Source organism: Natator depressus, chromosome 6, assembly GCF_965152275.1.
Source record: "Natator depressus isolate rNatDep1 chromosome 6, rNatDep2.hap1, whole genome shotgun sequence".
In the NCBI taxonomy this organism is placed as follows: domain Eukaryota; kingdom Metazoa; phylum Chordata; order Testudines; family Cheloniidae; genus Natator; species Natator depressus.
In genome coordinates, this window is record NC_134239.1 from 89,186,698 (window position 1) to 89,206,229 (window position 19,532).

General features: G+C 47.3%; 1 protein-coding gene across 1 annotated transcript; it reads right to left on the reverse strand.

The window, feature by feature from the left end:
* Positions 1–13,525: 13,525 nt before the first annotated feature.
* LOC141990147 (prospero homeobox protein 2-like) lies at positions 13,526–18,014 on the reverse strand. Its single transcript, XM_074957113.1, has 3 exons — positions 17,910–18,014; positions 16,108–16,302; positions 13,526–14,793 (listed from the first exon to the last, which is right to left on the reverse strand). Exons 1-3 carry the CDS (start codon positions 17,970–17,972, stop codon positions 14,608–14,610), a joined length of 444 nt encoding a protein of 147 aa, XP_074813214.1. The 5' UTR covers positions 17,973–18,014; the 3' UTR covers positions 13,526–14,607.
* Positions 18,015–19,532: the final 1,518 nt, after the last annotated feature.

Consider the following 19,532-nt stretch of genomic DNA (forward strand, 5'->3'; position numbering starts at 1 on the left):
GGTTTTCACAGCGTGTATGGTAATCGTAGCAGCCTTCCTCAGGCGGCGAGGCATACAAGTCTACCCATACCTCGACGACTGGCTGATTAAAGGTCGGTTGCAGGCTCAAGTACAAAACAGCATCAGCATGGTTCGAGCCACCTTCAGAGTGCTTGTCCTGGTGATAAATGAGCAGAAATTAACTCTTGTTCTAGTTCAGAGAATAGAGTGCTTGACTCGACCCAAGCCCCAATATAATAGTCGGGTTTTTTAAGGGGTTGGAAAGACTCTATCCTCAGGTTCACGAGCCTATCCCCCCATGGGACTTGAGCCTGGTTCTTTCGATGCTCACGGGGCCCCCTTCGAGCTGTTAGCATTATGCTCCCTGCTACTTCTCTCCTGGAACGTCACCTTCCTGGTGGCGCTCACCTCAGCCAGGAGGGTGTCTGAAATCAAGGTTCTTATGTCAGAACCACCCCACACAGTATTCTTCAAGGACAAGGTTCAGTTGTGCACGGCCATCCCTGCAGGTGAGCAATACGGGCAGCAGCCCACCAAAGGGGGCGCCATGCATAGGGTTTGCCTGATTCCTACCTGACCTGCTGAGAGCTAGCTGGGCTGGTGGAGGCAGACAGGTGGAGCAGTAGCATCTGGAAGATGGGGGAGGGACCTGAACTGCAGGGGAGCAATTGGATGAGAAGCCGAGCCAGGGGACTTCTCCGGAGCAGGGGTGGCCCTCCTGCCCCGCCGCTGGTGTGCAGCTGCTGCTGCTCCTGTTTCCTCTCCTCTCCCCTCCCTCCCTCCACCAAGCCCCTAGCCACTCTGGCCTGGGAGCCTCCTGTCTGCTGTGTGGGTGGGGTGCTGATGTCGGGTGCCCACCTCCCCCCACCCGTGTACCCGGTCTCCACTGAGCTGGGGTGACAGGACAGGGGGAATCTGTGTGTGCTGCTGCCTCTCTGGGTCCAGCAGCAGCTGCTTGTGCCTGAACAAGCCTTCAGGCACCTGACCCTGAGTGCTTTCTTAAAGAGACAGTGCGCTCATACACTTACTCAGGCGCGCACGCACACGCACACACACACACACACTGTCACACACTCCCCTCAACACACACACACAGTTTCCCCCACCTCCTCCTAACACACACACACCAGGGCTCCATGCATCCAGGTCACTTTCCTAACCTGTGCTGTGAGGTGAGCATCAGCAGCTGCTGCTCTTTGCTCTCCCCTTATGCAGCCCAGGCAGTGAAAGTGACCTGGATGCAGGGAGCCCTGACCTCGCTCCTCCCCTCACAGCCCCGTAGGGGGTGCATGGGGCAGAGGAGCAGCCATCTGGTGGGGGAGCAAGCAGCAGTGCCAGCTGCTCCATCACTGCATCCAGGTTAGTTTTCCCATGTGGGTGCAGGAGGGGGCTGCAGAGGTTAGGGGCGTAGGAGGGGGGCAGGGTTGGGATGAAGAGGGCACAGTGCAGGGGATAGGGGTGTAGGAGGGAGGGGTTCGGGTGAAAAGGGTACAGTGCAGGGGTTGGCGCAGTAGGGGAGAGGTAAAGGGGGTACAGGGATTAGGAGCACAGGAGGGGGGAATACAGGGGTTGGGATGAAGAGGGCACAGTGCAGGGGCTGGGGCACAGTGCAGGGGTAGGAGGCACAGAAGGGGAGTGCAGGGATTCGGGGAAAAAGGAGCACAGTGAAGAGGTTAGGGGTGAAGGGAGGGTGGGAGCCCATGGGGGCCGAGGCAATGGTGGGGCACCAAAAATGCAAGTTCACCCAGGGTGCCATTTTCCCTAAGCCAGCCCTACAACTGTGCCCCCATCCAGCCTTCCTGCCAAAGGTGGTGTGTCAATCCCATAACAACCAAGTCATTTTCCTACCAGTCTTCTTCCGGAAACCTCACAAGAATTTTGAGGAATGACAGCTTCATTCGTTGGACGTTAGATGGGCCCTCACCTTGTATATTGGGAGGACTAAATCCTTCTGCAAATCCACGCAACTCCGCAACAATAATGGAAGGGATGAGAGGGCTACCTGTGTCATCTCAAAGGATATTGTTCCGGATAACAGCCTGTATTCAAGCTTGCTACGACGAGGCAAACATTCCACCTCGGGCCATTTTAACCACTTATTCAACAAGAGCCCGAGCTTCGTCAGCCGCGTTCCTAGCGCAGGTCCCAATCCAGGACATCTGTAGAGCCGTGACCTGGTGGCTGGTACATTTCTTCGTGTCCCACTACACCGTCACCCAAAGGGCCTGAGCCCAACGCTAGTTTCAAAGGGTTGTGTTGCAGTCTGTATGCCCGTGAACTCTGAGCCCACCTCCTTGGGGTACTGCTCGCAAGTCACCTAAGGTGGAATGGACATGAGCAAGCACTTGAAGAAGAAAAAATGATTACTAACCTCTGTAACTGTTGATCTTTGAGATGTGTTGCTCATGTCCATTCCATGTTAAGTATGTGTGTGCCAGGTGCACCATTGCTGGAGATTTTTCCCTTAGTGGTATCCGTTGGGTTGGCTCTAGCGCCCTCCAGAGCCATGCATTTATGCGCCAGTATAAAGGGCGCTGCCAGCCACGCACCCTCTTAGTTCCTTCTTACTGGCCAACTCCGACAGAGGGGTAGGAAGGTGGGTCATGGAATGGACATGAGCAACACATCTCAAAGAACAACAGTTACAGAGGTTAGTAACCATTTTGTATCTAGTCTTATTCTCCTTCTGCTCTCTGGAGACCGATGCAGGACTGTTCCGTACAATATCTTCTCCAGTGTTTTGCCCAATCTAGTTTTAAAAGTAACATGTAAGTATTCATTTTTGTAATGAAATGTATGTTTTGTGCATAAAGATAATTAAATAAAATTTCTTTCTAAAACAATGCTTGATTTTGTCCTCTTTTCAACTGCAGTTTCTTTCTGCTTCAGGCTTTTCACTTAAACATGTATGGGTCATCTTTTCTTTTATGGCAGAGGTCCCCAAACTGTTAGCGGTCCCCTGGCAGCTGTCCCGCTCCCAGCCCCACCCCCAGCTGTGGCCTCAGCCTCCTTACCCCTGTCCATATGGTCCCCCCACTGGAGCCACGGCCCTGCTCTCGGCCCCAATGCCAAGGGAGGGGCCGGGGGGGAGGGAGGGTGTGACTCTCAAAAGTTTGTTTTATGGGTTGTAACCTTGTGCCTTCTGTGATTGCCACAGGAAAAAAAGAGTGAGCCTGGCAATTACTATCTGACTTCACTCCCTAGTAAACTAATGGAACAACTGTTAAGATAAATAATTCTCTTAGCACCTAGAGAATATACAGAAGCATGAGCAATAAACAGCAGTGAGGGAGTCATTTTAAATAACAAATCATGCCACATAAACTTGACTGGTCTGTTTGATAGAATTACAAAATTCGTGGAGAAAGGGAGAGCCATAGATGTAATTTAGACTGGTAAAGTGTTTGATACACAGTCTCCATTTTACTAGAAAAACAACGTCAAGTTGATGTGGATTATACCCTGAAAGAGGGATTGAAAATCAGTTGAAAATTTACCAGATATTATTGGTAAATAGTGAAGTATTGAACTCAGGAGAGATGCGTATATTAGTGTTGCAGGGATCGATGTTAGGTCTGATTGTCTGTTATGAATCTATTGAAGATGGCCTTGCATGGGGAAAAAATTGTGCTTGTGTTTTCCACCCCTTTTCTTGTGCTCCTTTATAACTTATAAAGGCCTTGAAAGAGGTGGTGTTTTTCTTTTCTTACAAATATCAGGAATGTCAAGTCCAGTTTTCCCAGACTTTGATAGAGAATTCATTGTGGGGTTTCAGGGAGGCCGGGATAGTGAGGTTCCTCAGCCCTTAATTAGAAGATTGGAACGTTGAATCTTTAACAAAGAGAGCTTTTCTCCCAACTGTTTTTAGAACATTGGAGTTAAAGTCATTAATTAGGGCTGTTGATTAATCTCACTTAATGCGTGCGATTAACTGAAAAGAAAATTAACGTGTTAATTTTTTTAATGCATTAATTGCATACCTCTGGGAGAGGAGGGAGGCATCTGCAATGTGGGGGCTGAAGCCCTAGCCTGGAGCTCTGGAGGTAGAAGAGGGGCTGAAGACCCAGCTCAGCGGCTGGGGTCGGGTGTCCTGAAACCCTGAGCCAAGAGAGGGGCTGGTGCCCTGAGTGGGGGCTGAGGCCCAGAGCTCCGAGCCTTGCGCCCCGAGGGGGGCTGAAGCCCAGAGCCCCCAGCGCCAACCCTATATTTGAAAGTATAGAAAACCTCCACAATATTTAAATAAATGGTATTCTTTTATTGTTTAACAGTGTGATTAAAACTGTGATTAATCATGATTAATTTTTTTAATTGCTTAACAGCCCTACTGTTAACATATACAAAGTTTTAAAGAATCTGTATAAAAATAACTTACTTATTCAGTCATGTTTTTCTCCCTTGGTAATGGTAATGTCACAATTCTACCACCTATAGAGGTTTCTGAATTGTTAGTATTAGCCAAGATCTGAATTGTTAGTATTAACAAGAATAGAGACAACCCTTTCAAAAATGCTTTCAGATCTTCTGTGACTCATAAAGAAGAAAAAAACTCTTTTTTTTTTCTCCCCTTTGAGTCACCTTTATTGATGTAGAAGAGGTGCCAAATAGCCCCTTGGGCACTGTGGCCATGGGCATACTAAAAATACTTGAATCAGATTAAAGTTACAGTTCGTATTATATTGTAGATAGACACACATAAACACCACTGAGAGGAGTGAAATGATACACAGGTTAGAAATAAGATCTGGAAGTAGTAAAATGGGATTTGACCTGCTCACATACAAACTAACACAGCTAGGGGAAGAGGAGTTTAAAATGTGAACATGGGACTATCAGAAGTGTTGAGCCTTGTCTTTACTCTGCTCCCATTTGAAATTAATAGTAAAACTCCCACTGATTTCACTTAGAGCAGAGTTAGGCCAACACTGAGTGCTTTTGAAAATCCTACCATAGATATTCAATAGGAGGGAAATAATTGAAAACAAATTAGATGTGTCTGATATGCACTGGTAGAAAAACGGGACACTAAAGTTTGATGCTTCGTGTGCAGAGAGATCATATTGAGACAGAACCTAGATAAATGTTTCTAGGCAGTTTACCCATACAGCTTTACTGTGTCATGGAAGATATTGGCAAAATCGTGAACTTTAGCACCTTCTGAACAAAGTGTAAAAGCCACTTCTTTAAACAACCTTCCCACAACCACTCCCAAACACAAGCCAAAGTCCAGACCCCGCTGCTTGGAGTGGAGAGAGAAATGTATCTGAATGACTACACTTTCTATTGTAAGGTGCTCAGGTATCCTAGCAAGGGAACACTATGAATTTAGAAAGATTGTGTAACTGATGCAATGGTATCTGGAATATTGTGTTCATTTCCAATTTCTTGTTACCAAAAAGAGAAATCAGAGAAGAACAAAAAATGGTTAAGGAGGGGGAGGGAATTGCCTTACAAGAAAACATTAAGTGAACTTGGTGATACACTGACAGCTAATAACAAGTGGGTGGGGAGGAATATATAACATTTGTGTATAGGTGTTTGAAGAGTGATCAACTGGAGGGAAAGGAATTGTTTAGGATGGTTCTAGCGGGTAGAAGTGGGATGAAATTGAGAGAGGAAATATAGACAGGCTTCGCCCAATCAGAAATAATCCTAATGTAAATGGAATTATAATTGGGAATACACATTACTCTGTCATGCAGACAATATTGTAGTATTTGTTATGAAGCCAGCTCACACACTACTAGAATTGCAAGAGGGAATCCTAAAATTTGGCAAAGCATCAGGACTTAAAATAAAGTCAGAACTCCTGGATATAAGTGAGAGCTCTGATTTACAAAAAAAGATATAAAAGATAAATAAAGATACAAATGGGAAATACTTTAATAAAACACCTGGGAATAAACATTTCTAAAACATGGCAAGACATATGAATTATACTCCTTTGATTAAGAAAATTGAAACAGATCTGGAAAATTAGCCAAAATATGAAATTTCATGGTTAGGCAAAACTGTGGCAGTTAAAACGAGTATCTTACCCCTGAATTAACTTCCTTTTCCAAGCACTCCCAGTTTTAGTCACAGGAAATCTCTTAAATCAATGGCAATCCATGATAAATTCATTTGTGGAAATAAACTTATGCAATCTTCTTTACAAAAGCCATGGCAAAATGGAGGATTGGCTTTACCAACCATAAGTACTGTTATGTAGCTAGTCAGATCAGAAACCTGATGCACAGTACTGGATAACACCAAACTGTTGTTAGCACTAGGTAGAGATAGAACACAATCATGATACTGTAATCAAACTCTACATGATCCCCTGGATAAAGAAATCCTATAGTCCAAAATCAATACAAACCTTCCTTTTATGAAAGCATCAATAGAAACTTGAGATAATTTATTTAGAAAGCTAAGCCCATACCTATTACCAGTATTGCCAATATAAGACAGTAGAGAATATAACCTCTAGGGTTCTCACAACAGACTTTTTTGGTAGCCTCAGAGTGCAGCCACCAACTCTTGCTGGTGGCTGCTCCGACAATTTTCCCTAAAATAATTAACTTTAGGAAAAACAAATAGATATGCCCATACACATGTCCAAATCATTGTAATTTATGTAGGGTTTTGGTTTTTTGCTGACTCAGTAATACAAAATGGTCTCTATTCTTTACTGGACCTAAACAGAATAGAAACACAAATAAGGTGCTTTGCATGGTCTTGTCTTTTTTTTGTTGTTTCTCACCCCTCCCCCCCCCTTTTTTTTTGTTAAGATATGCTAGGTAGTCAGTCTGCTGCTGTGAAAAGTGATATTTGTATGTTAATATCACTTGTCACAGCCTCCCAGCTAGCTACTAGTCTGCTTTGAAAAGTGATATTAAGAAATGTACAAATATCACTTTTCACAGTAGATTTATTCAGCCCCAGCAAGCCTGAGGACAAAGTAAGCCCTGGATGGGGAGGTGGGTAGGGAGGCAGCAGGGGATAGGGAGCTGGGGGGGACGGAGCCCTATGCCCCGTGCCAGGGGACGGAGCCCCGCAGCTGGAGCCTGCTGCCCGCCATCCCAGGGTGGAAGTCTGATCCCACTGCCTCCGGAAAGGTGGGGAATTCAGTGGATGGCTGCCTGCTCCTCCAGTGTTTGTGTTTCAAGAGGGGGGCAGGGCCCAACCCCCTCCAATCACTGTCCGGAAGGCTGTGGCTGCAAGAAAAGCCCCTGGTGGCCACATGAAGCCACGGTGGCTGCATTTGAGAAATGCTGCTCTAGGAAGTTTTGACATTTGGGAAATTATAGGTATATTAATATTCAGCCAGCTGTTTAGAGGAAAATACATTTAGATCAGTGGCTCTCAACGTTTCCAGACTACTGTAGCCCTTGCAGGAGTCTGATTTGTCTTGCGTACCCCCCAAGTTTCACCTCACTTAAAAACTACTTGCTTACGAAATCAGACATAAAAATACGAAAGTGTCAGAGCACGCTAGTACTGAAAAATTGCTGACTTTCTCATTTTTACCATATAATTACTAATCAATTGGAATATGAATATTATATTGACATTTTGGTGTATAGTACATAGAGCAGTATAAACAAGTAATTGAATGAAATTTTAGTTTGTACTGACTATGCTAGTGCTTTTTATGTAGCCTATTGTAAAACTGAGCAAATATCTAGATGAGTTGATGTACCCCCTGGAAGACCTCTGCGTACCCCTGGTTGAGAGCCACTGACAGATTATGATGGTCTTACATTTCCTCTAGTGTCTTCCATCCTGAAGGACTCTGAAGTGTTTTACAAATTTCAGTTGATCTACAGACTTTACGCGTGGCTCATGTCATTCTTCATTGACATGCAGGCATCCTGAAATGGAATGTGGCAGCTCTGCACACTAGGAGCAGAAAGCTAAATCTAATTGAGCTGGGAATCTTTTGGAGTGGCTTATTCAGTGCAGATACATCTTTTTCATTTTCTGGAGTAAAGCAAAAACAGAAAAGCTTTCCTATTTGTGAAACTTCCCTTCCAAGCTATTGCATTGCTCCAAACTGGATGGATGGATTGTCTTGTCCAAGAGGAACCTCATCACAGGATCTATCTGTAACACTGGCTTGGTGCATGCAGTCTCATCTCCCTGTTTTGGCTGCCACCAAAAAAAGTAATAGCATGGAGTTACTCATTGGGCATTTGTCTGTTGGGTTCTCACTGTTTGGCTGTGGTGTCCGTGAAGGTAACCCATTTACCATAAATACAATTAAGGTGTAAAGAGTCATACTGAAGAATTGTTCTCTTTGTGCTGTGTTTAATTAATGTAATAGCTATAGCTGGAATAAATGCAAAAATAAAATAACTTGAATGATTCTTATGGCAGGTGTCTGGATTTAATCTGTGTACAAGTGGGGATGTGGGGGGGGGGTTGTCTGTTTGGAAGCGAGATATGTGGGGAATGTCTAATCTTCTAATTTTGATCTTAAATTCTGGTTTTGAAGGACACAAGACAAGACAACACTGGACTCATCACAAGTAATGGTTCTCTCTTTCGGATTATAATTTTTTTGCAAATGCCACAGACATTTGTATTCAGTGTAAAATTGATTTTTAATAAAGAAAATTTACAATTAGCATGTCTAGTTGAGTGTACTTCCCAGAATATTTTCCTGCTGGATAATTACAAAGCAATAAAATAACTAATGTAACTAACAAGATGTGTCAGTTATCACCCTGTTCACTTTATTTGTATTTCAGACCCCTTTCCTAAACACTTTGACTGTTTGACTTTTTAGTTAGAAAGCTCTTTGGGACAAGCTCTTTCTTGTTCTGTGTTTGGAAAAGGTCTAGCACATAGTGGGCACTACTAGAATGTAAATAATAATACAAGTGGGGAACAAGTTCAAGCTATAAAGAGTTGTGTGCTTTGTGGGCCTTGGTGTCACACAGGACAGCCCCAGAGGGTACAAATGGTGTCACCAATAGCACCTGATTAGGGGTTGGTATCCTAACCCTGCTGCTTTCCTTCTCTCATTCAAAAGACATCTCTTGCACGGAAGGTCTGCTTCAGTGGCTCTCAACCTACCAGCCCTGAGGTCCCATCGCCAGAGACAGGAGAGATTGATAGGAGGTGTTTTCTCTGCGGAGGTAATGCTGTGCTAGCTACATTTAATAGAAGAAAGCTTGAAATAGAGTTGTATTGCTAACATGGTAGCAGAAAATGGCAGCACTGGCTTGCCCTGCCTTCTGCACCTGCAGTGCAGCTTTACTGACATGCAGTAACCTATAAAGGAAGAAACAAGCAAATCACCGAGGGAACACATCTCTCCATCAGGGACCAGAAATAGGAGTGCCTTGTGCAAGTGGAACCTGAGAGTGGGAAGTGCTCTGTAATCCTGTATCAAATATCTCCGAATGATGTAGCTGCATCCAGAGGAATTCGCAAATATGGTTCTTCTGCCAAGAGAAGAATGAAACACTTTCCCATTTCATTTCTAAGTGGTGTCAGTTTCCTTCTCTAGTGGGGAGCCTGCTGCATTAGTGAGGCTGCCAAAATGGTCATTGTATTTCCTCTGCTTGCAGACATAACTTTAAGAATAGGCAGCTCTGTCCCTGAAGGTACATGTTTTAATACTTGGTCCATGACTTTCATGGTCCTCATCCCTATGCTTCTAAGTGCCCTTTCCATGACCTTCCCCGGGGCGGGACATAGGCGTAGAGTTTTTAATCTGCCAGAGGGTGCTTTGCCCAGGCCCTGCCTCTACTCCACCCCTTCCCCCAAGACCACCCCCGCCCTGTCTCTTTCCGGCCCCACCCCCGCCTCTTCCCCACCCAGTTCTGCCCCGTCCCCGGAGCACACTTTGCCCCCCTGCCCAGCGCCTCCTGACGCCACGAAACATCTGATCCACAGCAGGCAGTAGGTGCTGAGAGGGAGGGGAGGCATTGATCGGCGGCGCTCGCCGATGGGCAGGAGGCACTGGGTGGAGGTTCTGGTAGGGGGGCTCCTCGCCCCAGCTTGCCGCTTGCCTCCCCATTTGCCTCCTCACCCTGCTCGCCTGCCCGCCTCCTGCCTCACCTCCCGGCCTGCCTTCTCACAATTTTATTGAAGCTTGGGGTCCCCCAAAGCGCAGGGCCTGGGGCAGTTGCCCTGATTCGCCATACCCAAGGGACAGCTCTGGCCCTTTCTGATTGGCTATTTGTTTTCCTTTTACCTGGATTTAGATGGCTTAGGGTAGCGGCTTAGGGGAAAGGGCCTGTTCACAGTTTCTCCAAAGTGAATGGAGGGAAAAAGGATGCCTGAGAACTGATGGGGGGGTGTTAAATGAGTGAGTTTTGGTTAGCCACCGCTGTGCTGTACTTTAAAATGGCGTTCAAAGGCACACACTTTGAACATTTTGGTATTCTTTAAAGACAGATAAAAAGAAGTTCAGAGACCAAAGCTTTAGAGTTCACATTGTCAAGAGATACTAGGTGATATAAAGCAATTATTAGAATTACGTATTTATTTTATAAATTGAGTAAGTAAATTTGGGATTAAGGTTGTAAAATGTTTGAAAGACCTGTAATTTAAAACTTTAAACAAAATCAGAAAATCCTGGAAATACTCATCGAAGGTTCCAAGATCACCTTTAACTCTGCCGCTTGTCTCCAGCCCCAAACCCCGCTAACTTCCAGCTATATTCCCCAGTAACTTAGAAAACCAAAACAGTTCACCTGGACACTCGTCCCCACTCTCACTGACCAGAAGCCGAAGCCTAGTTCCCTTTCCTATTCTATTCCGTAGAGATTCTTATACTGCACTCATCACCATAGTATCTGAAGCTCCTCAAATGTACTTAGGTACATAAATACCTTTGAGGATCTGGGCCTGAGTGTCTTCCATTAGTACATTCAACAATGTGACTATGCGTCTGTCACATGAGGTTTGTTCTGTCATCCTCTTCCTAGGCAGAGAAGTGTGTGCAGTGGGGTGTTTTGTTTTGGAATGTATTCATTGACACAGCTGTTGCTATATGTTCCCTGCCCTCACAGTTCAGGCCAGAAAGCTCTTCACATATGATTTGCACAAGCTCCTGCCCACATCCACCACCTCTCTATACCGCAGAGCCCGTTCATTTTCTCCATACTGATCAGAGAGCCCACACTCCAAATACAAGAACCCAGCCTAAACTGCTACAGACTACAAGTCTCAAATGCCCTACAGACACTGGCAAGATGCCCCTTAACTCCCATGTCTGATACAGGCCAGAAGGGTGAGTGTAGGGTAGATTATTTACACAAAAACACCAGACTGAGGCAGTTCCTGACACAAAAGGAACCACTTAACGTTTTTTACTTTACAGTTTAGGTCCCAGTCCTACAATGAGCTGCTTGTGTTCAGATCTCTGTGCCCAAATGAAGCCCCATTGATGTTGGGCTTTGCAGAGGGGTCACTGCAGGAATGGGAGTCTCAGCCAGGGGCAAAGAAATGAGGGTAAAGGGCAGAATGAAGAGTGGTTTTTGAAATCTCAACCATTTCCAGACTCTCTCATGCGTAGGGGTTTTTTTAACCACATCCTAATACTTGGTAGATTTCTGTTGTTTCCTTAAGTCAGACTGCTTCACATTCAGTTTTTTTTTAATCACTAATATTTTTGAAAAATGTATTGATTTAACTTGATCAAGAACAAGTTTCAGAGGAGGCAGTCTGTGGAAGGCATTTGCCTTCTTCCAGCAGCTTCTCTATGCCTCTGTACTCCATGAAAGCCAATTAGCTGATTGGAGGAGAATTTCCCCTGGTGCAGGCACTATGCAGGATTTCACAAGCCCCAGCATAGGCGGTGTTTTATGGGTGGGTAGGAGGTGAGTCCCCTTAGCATACACAGCTATTGGGATTCTCAGCTGCTTCAGGCTGCAGTGCGACCTATAGGCAGCACAGGAAGGAAGGAGAGAAAAATTAGAGCAGTTTCTTGTGCTCTGTGCTGGTGGCTCCATTGAATTTTGAACAATCTATTGAAGCAAGTAAAAGATCCATCACATAAGATGTTAGCACCTGAGGCATGGCAGGCTGGAAGCATTGCACAGCCTCTGGGAGCTGGTGGACCTCTCAGCTTTGGCTGGCAGTTACCAACATGATTTTATGAAGTGGCTGCAGGAAGATGCACTTAGGAGAGGCGAAGTCATCTATGGGGAGTTGTAAAAAGATTGGTGTGCGAAGGAGGCTTTGGAGGAGCATCCTGAGTGGCAACAAAGGGCAGCGTAGGCTGATGAGGATGAACTCACGATACTGGGCTGGATTCAGAGAGGTACTTAAGCCTTTGCCCAACTTTAAGCATGTGCATAGTCCCAATGACTTCAGATTAGTCATGTGCTAAATTCCTTCCAGACTGGGGGCTACTATCACTCAGAATGTGAGACATGGGTGTTTTTCTACAAAAAGTCTCCCTCTGGCATCCCAGCCAGGCAGATATTGATCAAGATTATGTGAATGTTTGTTGACTTCATGTATGTCTATTGTAGCAAAGGGGGGAGAGTGAGCTGGGATTTTTAATGGTTTTTAATACTTTGAATTGCAAAATAAAGGATACATTCTCAAAATGACCTTTTGACATTTCCCTCCATTGGTTTGTTGCATCTTTTACCATGACAAACCACCAGCCTTAACTCTCTTTCGGCTCTAAAGACAGCTCTGGAAAGGGGAACACATAACTCATGTTTGGCATCCCATTTCGTCTGGCATAGTCATTTTGTGAAGTCCTCAGAGAGCGAGATCTGCCAGAGCTTTGGGGGACCCTCTAGGGCTGCACCTTGCTCTGTCTCTTCTGGAAGAGAGACTCCATAGCTCTTGGATTGCACGTGACGCTGCTGGAAATGAGAGTGGTGGATAGGGAAGTGACCCAGATCCCAGGGTCTGCAATGACTTCTTCATACATTCCATACAAAAAGCTCTACAAGATCATCAGCTACACCTGTACATTGAATGAACCGGCTCACAGAGCTTTTCAGTATTATCCGGAATGCATATCTGCACTTCAGACTGTTGGGAGATACAACCAATAACCCTTGTTAGTATCTACAAAACTACTATATAGGTGTGGTGATGGAACAGGCCTTCCACTTGGCTTAGTAATAGATGCAAACATCCCAGCCTAGCTCATCACAGAAAAGAGGAGTTATAGTTTGATTTGGAAAAAGCCGGGATACAGGACTGACAGACCCTAAATCATAGTCCTCTCAACAGTGCTGGCACAAGAGGGAACCAGGTGGCTTCTCCTCTTTTATCAGTTAGGAAGGTTAAATGTGGCACCAGGATGTTAAGGAATTTATGTCAACAGAAATACAAGTCAGTGCAAAGAGAACTTGGAGCTTAATTTCATGAGTTCAGTGAGTTTCCATCCCTAGGCAAGTGGCTGATCAAGGATGGCACTACAGAACAATATCAGTTGGATTCATGGCAACTGATCATGGGACTCTGCTCAGGTCAGCTGCTCAAACCTCCCTCCCTCCCCAACCCTCCCCAAGTCTGCTGCGACAGCAAAGGAGAGAGTAGTTGGCTAGCGATTTCTTCTGCTATACTATTTCACAAATGCACACTAAAAAGTAGACTCAAATGTTTGGATCCAGCGTGCAAAGGCTAAGAGGCACTCTTACAGGAAGCAGCTGGGGAGCCAGGAAAGGGACCCGCCTTCTCTCATGTCACCCACTTCCTCCATCTGTTCCGTTACGAGCTCTATTGTAGGAATTATTGTTTTGCATCTATCACATGGGCGTGTTGATAGTCCTGTTGATATCTGATGCGAGTCCTGGGGCCTGGAATTTTGGAACTGATCATTGCAGTATTTAAAAGTTATCATATTAACTCCAAACAGATGGTAAAACAGAAATGCTGTTGAGTGTAGGACCTCGCTTCACTTGGCCAAGAATTCTTTGCCCTTTATTAAGACCCTCCATCAGGGACCTCTGTGATTTATAAACAGGAATGATATTAGCCCTGTTTTACAGATGGGGACACCAAAGCACAGAGAGGGAAGGTGACTTGCCCAAGGTCACACAGCATGCTAGGGCAGCACTAGGAATAGAACTTAGATCTTCCAGCCAGATGACATAACCACCATCCTTCTTCCCTATAGGTCTAAGGCATGAGGCCTCACTTGCTTTGAGCTACAAAGTATAACAGAGAGGTCCCCAAACTGTGGGGCATACTCCCATAGGGGGCGTGGCTGGGGCCTGGGCCAGCCCCCGTGGGGGGCAGAGAGGGAGCGCCACCCAGCTCCGCTCCCAGCCCCAGCTGCTGGCCCTGTGCCAGTGGCTCCAGTCCCAGTCCCGAGCCCAGGGCCGCAGAAGACAGTCCCATTCCCGGGGCTCTGCTCCTAGTGCCTGGCTGTTGGCCCCATGAGGTAAAAAGTTTGGGGATCACTGGTATTACGAGTGACATAAAATACTGGCAGTTCACGTATGTAATAGATAGACCTCACCAGAAGGGAGGGCACGCTTCAGACCAGATTAGATATAGTCATAATAAATGGTGCTATTGCTGTTTGTACTAGTAACATAACCCACAATGTAGGCTGGGCCCACAGCTGCTTAGCTCAGGCCAGCCTCTCTCCGATCAAGCTGCAGCATGACATAGTCTTAGGCCACTTCCCATGCAGATTTAACTCTGGAGTAGTTCTTGGAGGCAGCTGGAAGATTTAAACACATCTGGGATGTCACTGTCCAGTTTTGAAATTATTTTGTAAATGGGTTTCTTCCAGGAGGGGTCAGAGTCCTTCCCTGTCCTGACAGCACTGAAGAACTCCCGCAGGGTCCTGCTAGCAACCTCCAGGAAGCGATCAGGGACCTGCAAACAAAGAGAGAAGGAGACTTAGGAGGCAAGTGTGCTATTCTGGAAGTCCCAGGAGGATGGGAAGGGCTGCTGCACACCCTGCCAAACCTACACAAGGAGAGGGGGTTCTTCTGGCCTCCCCCCTGGCAGAGACAGATACTGGCAGCCTTCCCGATCCCCGCAGGGGTGGATACCCAGCTCCCCAGCAGCTGAACCTCTCTCCAATCTCCCCTCCCAGACAAGTAGCCCAGCTGCTCATTCAGGATAGCAGGGTGGTTGATTCCCCCAAATAACCTCCACTACTTTCCCATATGGTGCTTCCCAACCAGGACACAGTTTCATCCTCAGGGACAGCAAGGGCAGAAATCTGCTGTAGTTCCTCCATTTAGGGGAGAAGATCTGGTTAGTCCTGCCCTACAGGACGATGGGTGAGCACTCATAATGTTCCCACATAAGGAACCCGTGATTCCGCACTAAGCGGACATACAGCTCAGACTGCCCTCTCCAAGTCCATGGTGATTCCCATGAGGGCCATAAGATGGCAGGTTGTCCCAGAGTACATAAGGCACCATCCAGAGCCCCACCCTTCACATCTCAGGAGAGTTAAAGCCTTTGCGAAGAAAGAGTTTCATCTGGGCACATGGGGGTGACAGGTCCCTCCTGAGACTTGGACACTTGGTGACCATGGAGACAGGCACTGGATAAGAATACAGATAATCAGATGGAGAGGTCTGATCAAGCAGAGTAAGCACAGGACTGGGAACCAGGAAGTCCCAATCCCAGCTGTGACACGACTCCCAGTGTGTGAGCTGGGACAAGTCAGTTACCTGCGCTGTATTTTGGATTCCCCATCTTTACAATGGGACTAATGCCTCACACACATTCTTGGAAGCTGTAAGAAGAAATCCATCAATATTCGTAAAATGCTTTGAAGATGACAAGTGTGAAGTATGCATGGGCTGATTTCCCAGCAGCCTTTGCAACCAATGGGATCTGCAGGTTTCCAGTGCCTGAGAAAATCAGCCCATAAATGACTTGCCTGCAGTTGTCTTTTTACCATCAAGCCCCTAAGTCAAACCATTACAAGCAGAGCTGAGCACAAACTCAATTGACTCTGTTACATGTACTAGTGATGCCAGAATTAAGGCTGCAGGTCCTTAGGCCTGGTTTTTCTATCCTTTGTAATTATGGTCAGAACTTGTTTTCCCCTCTCTCCCTTTGCTCTGTGATGGGAGCTAAGGGATGGCACTGATCCCAGCTTGCAGACCCATTGGTTAGATGCACTCTGGGGCACCCCGAAGTTTCCATCCTGGCTGAGCACAGTCTTACCTCAAAATCATTCCCCTTGTTATAGTGCATGTTGAGGGCTCTGAAGAGCTCAGAGTCCCGAGAAACCATCAGGTGTTTGGAATCCGTGACTTCCTCCAAGATGGCTTGCCGGGCAAACTTCTCCATCTGGATGTAGTAAAACTCACGGAAGTTGCTGAACCACTTGATGAGCTGGGAAGTGATGCAGCGGTTGAACTGTGAAAGGACATGCACCAGAGGAGCAAGGAAGAGTTAAACCCCTGTTCCCACTGGGCGCCATGAGAAGGAACCAGATTTCAGCAAAGAAAATAAATGTAGAAATCTTAGACACCAAAAATATGAAAGAACCCATTCCAGCTTCCTCAAAAACACAAACCCCCAGCCCCCGACAGTCACATGGGGAATGACTGGGTGAAGTTCAATGATCATCTGCCAACAGAGAAGGAAAGATTCTCCTTGTATTTTGCCTAGGAGGAGAGTACAGTCCAGGTACATATGTCACAGATGGTGCCCAGGAATCTTAGCTTAAACTTTCCTTTGATCCATCAGCCCTGGCAAAAGCATCCCATCTAGCCATGCCCCATGTCCTTTGCACAGGGATGAGTATGTGCAGCAGGGGTAGTTGTTATGGCTGCAGAGGACCATCTGGATGCTCATTCCTACCCCGAGATTTTGACCATCCTTTCCTCTGTTCTATCCCCTGCGTACACACACACTTTTTGAAGCAGCTGCTGTCCCTGCACCCAAACTATCGCTGGCAAGGTGGGGAGAGCCCAATGAGAAGACAGTGCTGCTCCATAATCAGCCATAGGGGCCGCTAAAGCACATAGAGAACCTACAGCATTGTGAGCTCGTGCCCTCTAGCATGAGATAGTGTAACCCAGGGTATTAGGCCAGTAAGCAGTGTTGCCACCCTAGGCAAGGTTTCATCATCTGGGCTACTTTTGAAAGGCCTCGACGACAAACAATCTTGAATCTGCAACAGGCAGCTTTTTATGCGACAGTGCGACCCTGCAGTGCAGACTACAGAGGGGTGAATTGCAGCATGCACATAAGTTTGAAGAGGGTTATGTTCATGCAAACTGGGCATCTGTTAGTTCATATCTGCAGCGTCCGGGGGGGGAAGGGGGGGGCGGGGGATTACATGCAGCGTTCTTCTGCGAACTGCAGTTCACATCCTCATACTCAGCACTGCAGGGCTCATGTAGACAAACTCTTAGAGCCCTGCTGCTCCCCAGTCGCGGTCTCTTTGCTGTCATCTGTTGGCCGTTTGAATGAGCAGATACTGAGGTGTATGTGCAGCTGGACTAAGTCCACCTCTCCCAGACAGCAGAAGCCACGTGGCACATGAACCTTTGGGAACAGAACTCTCCTGGCTGTGGTAAAGCAGGGCTTCCGTTTGGCCAGGGTGACCAGATAGCAAGTGTGAAAAATGGGGACACTTTTTTTTTGGGGGGGGGGTATAGTTGCCTATATAAGACAAAGCCCCTCAGATCAGGACGGTCCTGATAATTTCAGGACATCTGGTCACCCTACTTTTGGCTGTGGGATGTCTCCAGTCGGGCGGGGTGGTAGCCAATGGGGCGGGCAGCAATGGGGTATAAACCCAGAAGTGGCCCGCGTGCAAGTGAGCAGCCACTGCCAGTGTTGCCAACCATGGTGATTTCTTTGAAATGGCAAAAATTGGGGCTTTTGGAAGCAAACTGTGATTTGGTGACTTTTGGGTTACTTTTCACATGCGATCGGCAAAAACGGGAGCTTTGAGGTTGGCAGCACTGCCAGTCAGGCTTGGTTGGCAGCAGAGCTGGGTTAAGCAGCTGTACCTGGACATCAGGAAAGTAGGTTTTCAACAGAGTGGAGCTGGGGTAGCGAGTGAAGAAGAACATCAGCTTGGCCTTCTTCAGGTGGCCAGGGGTCAGAGCCTCCTGGATTTACTCCAGAGTCAAGGAAAAGCTGTTTCCTATTTTCCTGCACATACAAATCATTGAATTTGCACAAGGCCAGACACTCCTAAGGATGCCTCCAGCATGCCTGTCTTTACCTATGATGTCTCTTCTGCACAGACAGCCCACTCTCTGCTGTATGGTAATGGGGGTGATGGAAGAAGGGTGCTTCCTGAGGAATCCACATCTGAGGGAGTCCTCTAATTATCTGACCCCAATAAAGACTCCACTAGTGACCACTTCTCCCCTTGACAGTCCCAGGAGAGTTGCAGCCAGCAGGAGCCCCCACCCTGGCTGACAGTAATGTGAACATTTGTGGAAAATCGGTTTTCAGTGCCCGGATCATGTGGCCACCAAGATTTAAGAAATGGCCTGAGAATGGGATTGTGAGTCAGGAGCGCTTGGGTTCTATTCCCAGCTCTGTCACTGACATCCTCTGGGCCTGGGGAAAGTCACTCCACCTGTGTGTCTCAGTAGCTTCACATGTAAAATAAAGACATTGATACCCATTTACTCTACCTCAGAAGGGAGAGGGATAATATGTTAGTGTGTGTAAAGTGCTTTGGAATGTGATGTATATAGGGTTGCCAACTTTCTAATTGCACAAAATTGAACACCCCTGCCCCGCCCCTTCCCTGAAGCCCCACCTCTGCCCCACCCCTTCTTTGAGGCCCTGCCTATGCTCACTCCATCCCCCTCCCCTCCGTTGCTCACTCTCCCCTACCCTCACTCACTTTCACCAGGATGGGGCAGGGGGTTGTGGTGCGGGGGCAGGTATGGGCTCTGTGCTGGGGGTGCAGGCTCTGGGATGAGGCTGGGGATGAGGGGTTTGGGGTGCAGGAGAGGGCTCAGGGCTGGGGCAGGAGGTTGTGGGGGTGCAGGCTCTGGAAGGGAGTTTGGGTGCGGGAGGGGGTTCATGGGGCGGAGGTCCCGGCAGCATTTACCACGGTTCCCAGGAAGCAGACGCCAGGTCCCTGCAGCCCCTAGGCGCATAGGCAGCCAGAGAGGCTCCACACGCTGCCATCACACCTGCAGGAGCCACCCCCATAGCTCCCATTGGTCGCAGTCCCCAGCCAGACCTGCGGAGCCAGCACTTAGGGCGGGGTCAGCGCGCGGAGCGTCCCTTGCCTCCCATGCACTTAGGGGCTGCAAGGACCTGGCAGCCACTTCTGGGAGTCACACAGAACTAGGGCAGGCAGGCAGCCTGCTTTAGCCCCAGGCCCCCGCTGCGCTGCTGATGGGACTTTTAACGGCCCGGTCAGCAGTGCCAATCAAAGCCGCCAGGCTCCCTTTTCGACCAGGCATTCCAGTCAAAAAATGGACACCTGGCAACCCTAACATTGGATGTGTTGAGCATTAGCACCAAAATGGGCCTTTTGCTAGTCCACTGGACAGTTTTGCTAAAAATCAAATGTGTTCACTCCGGGTGGGCAGAAAGCTTCAGTCCATGGGCCTATCTTGGGGAGCATTGGTCACTAATGGGGTCTCTGCTGGGATCCGATG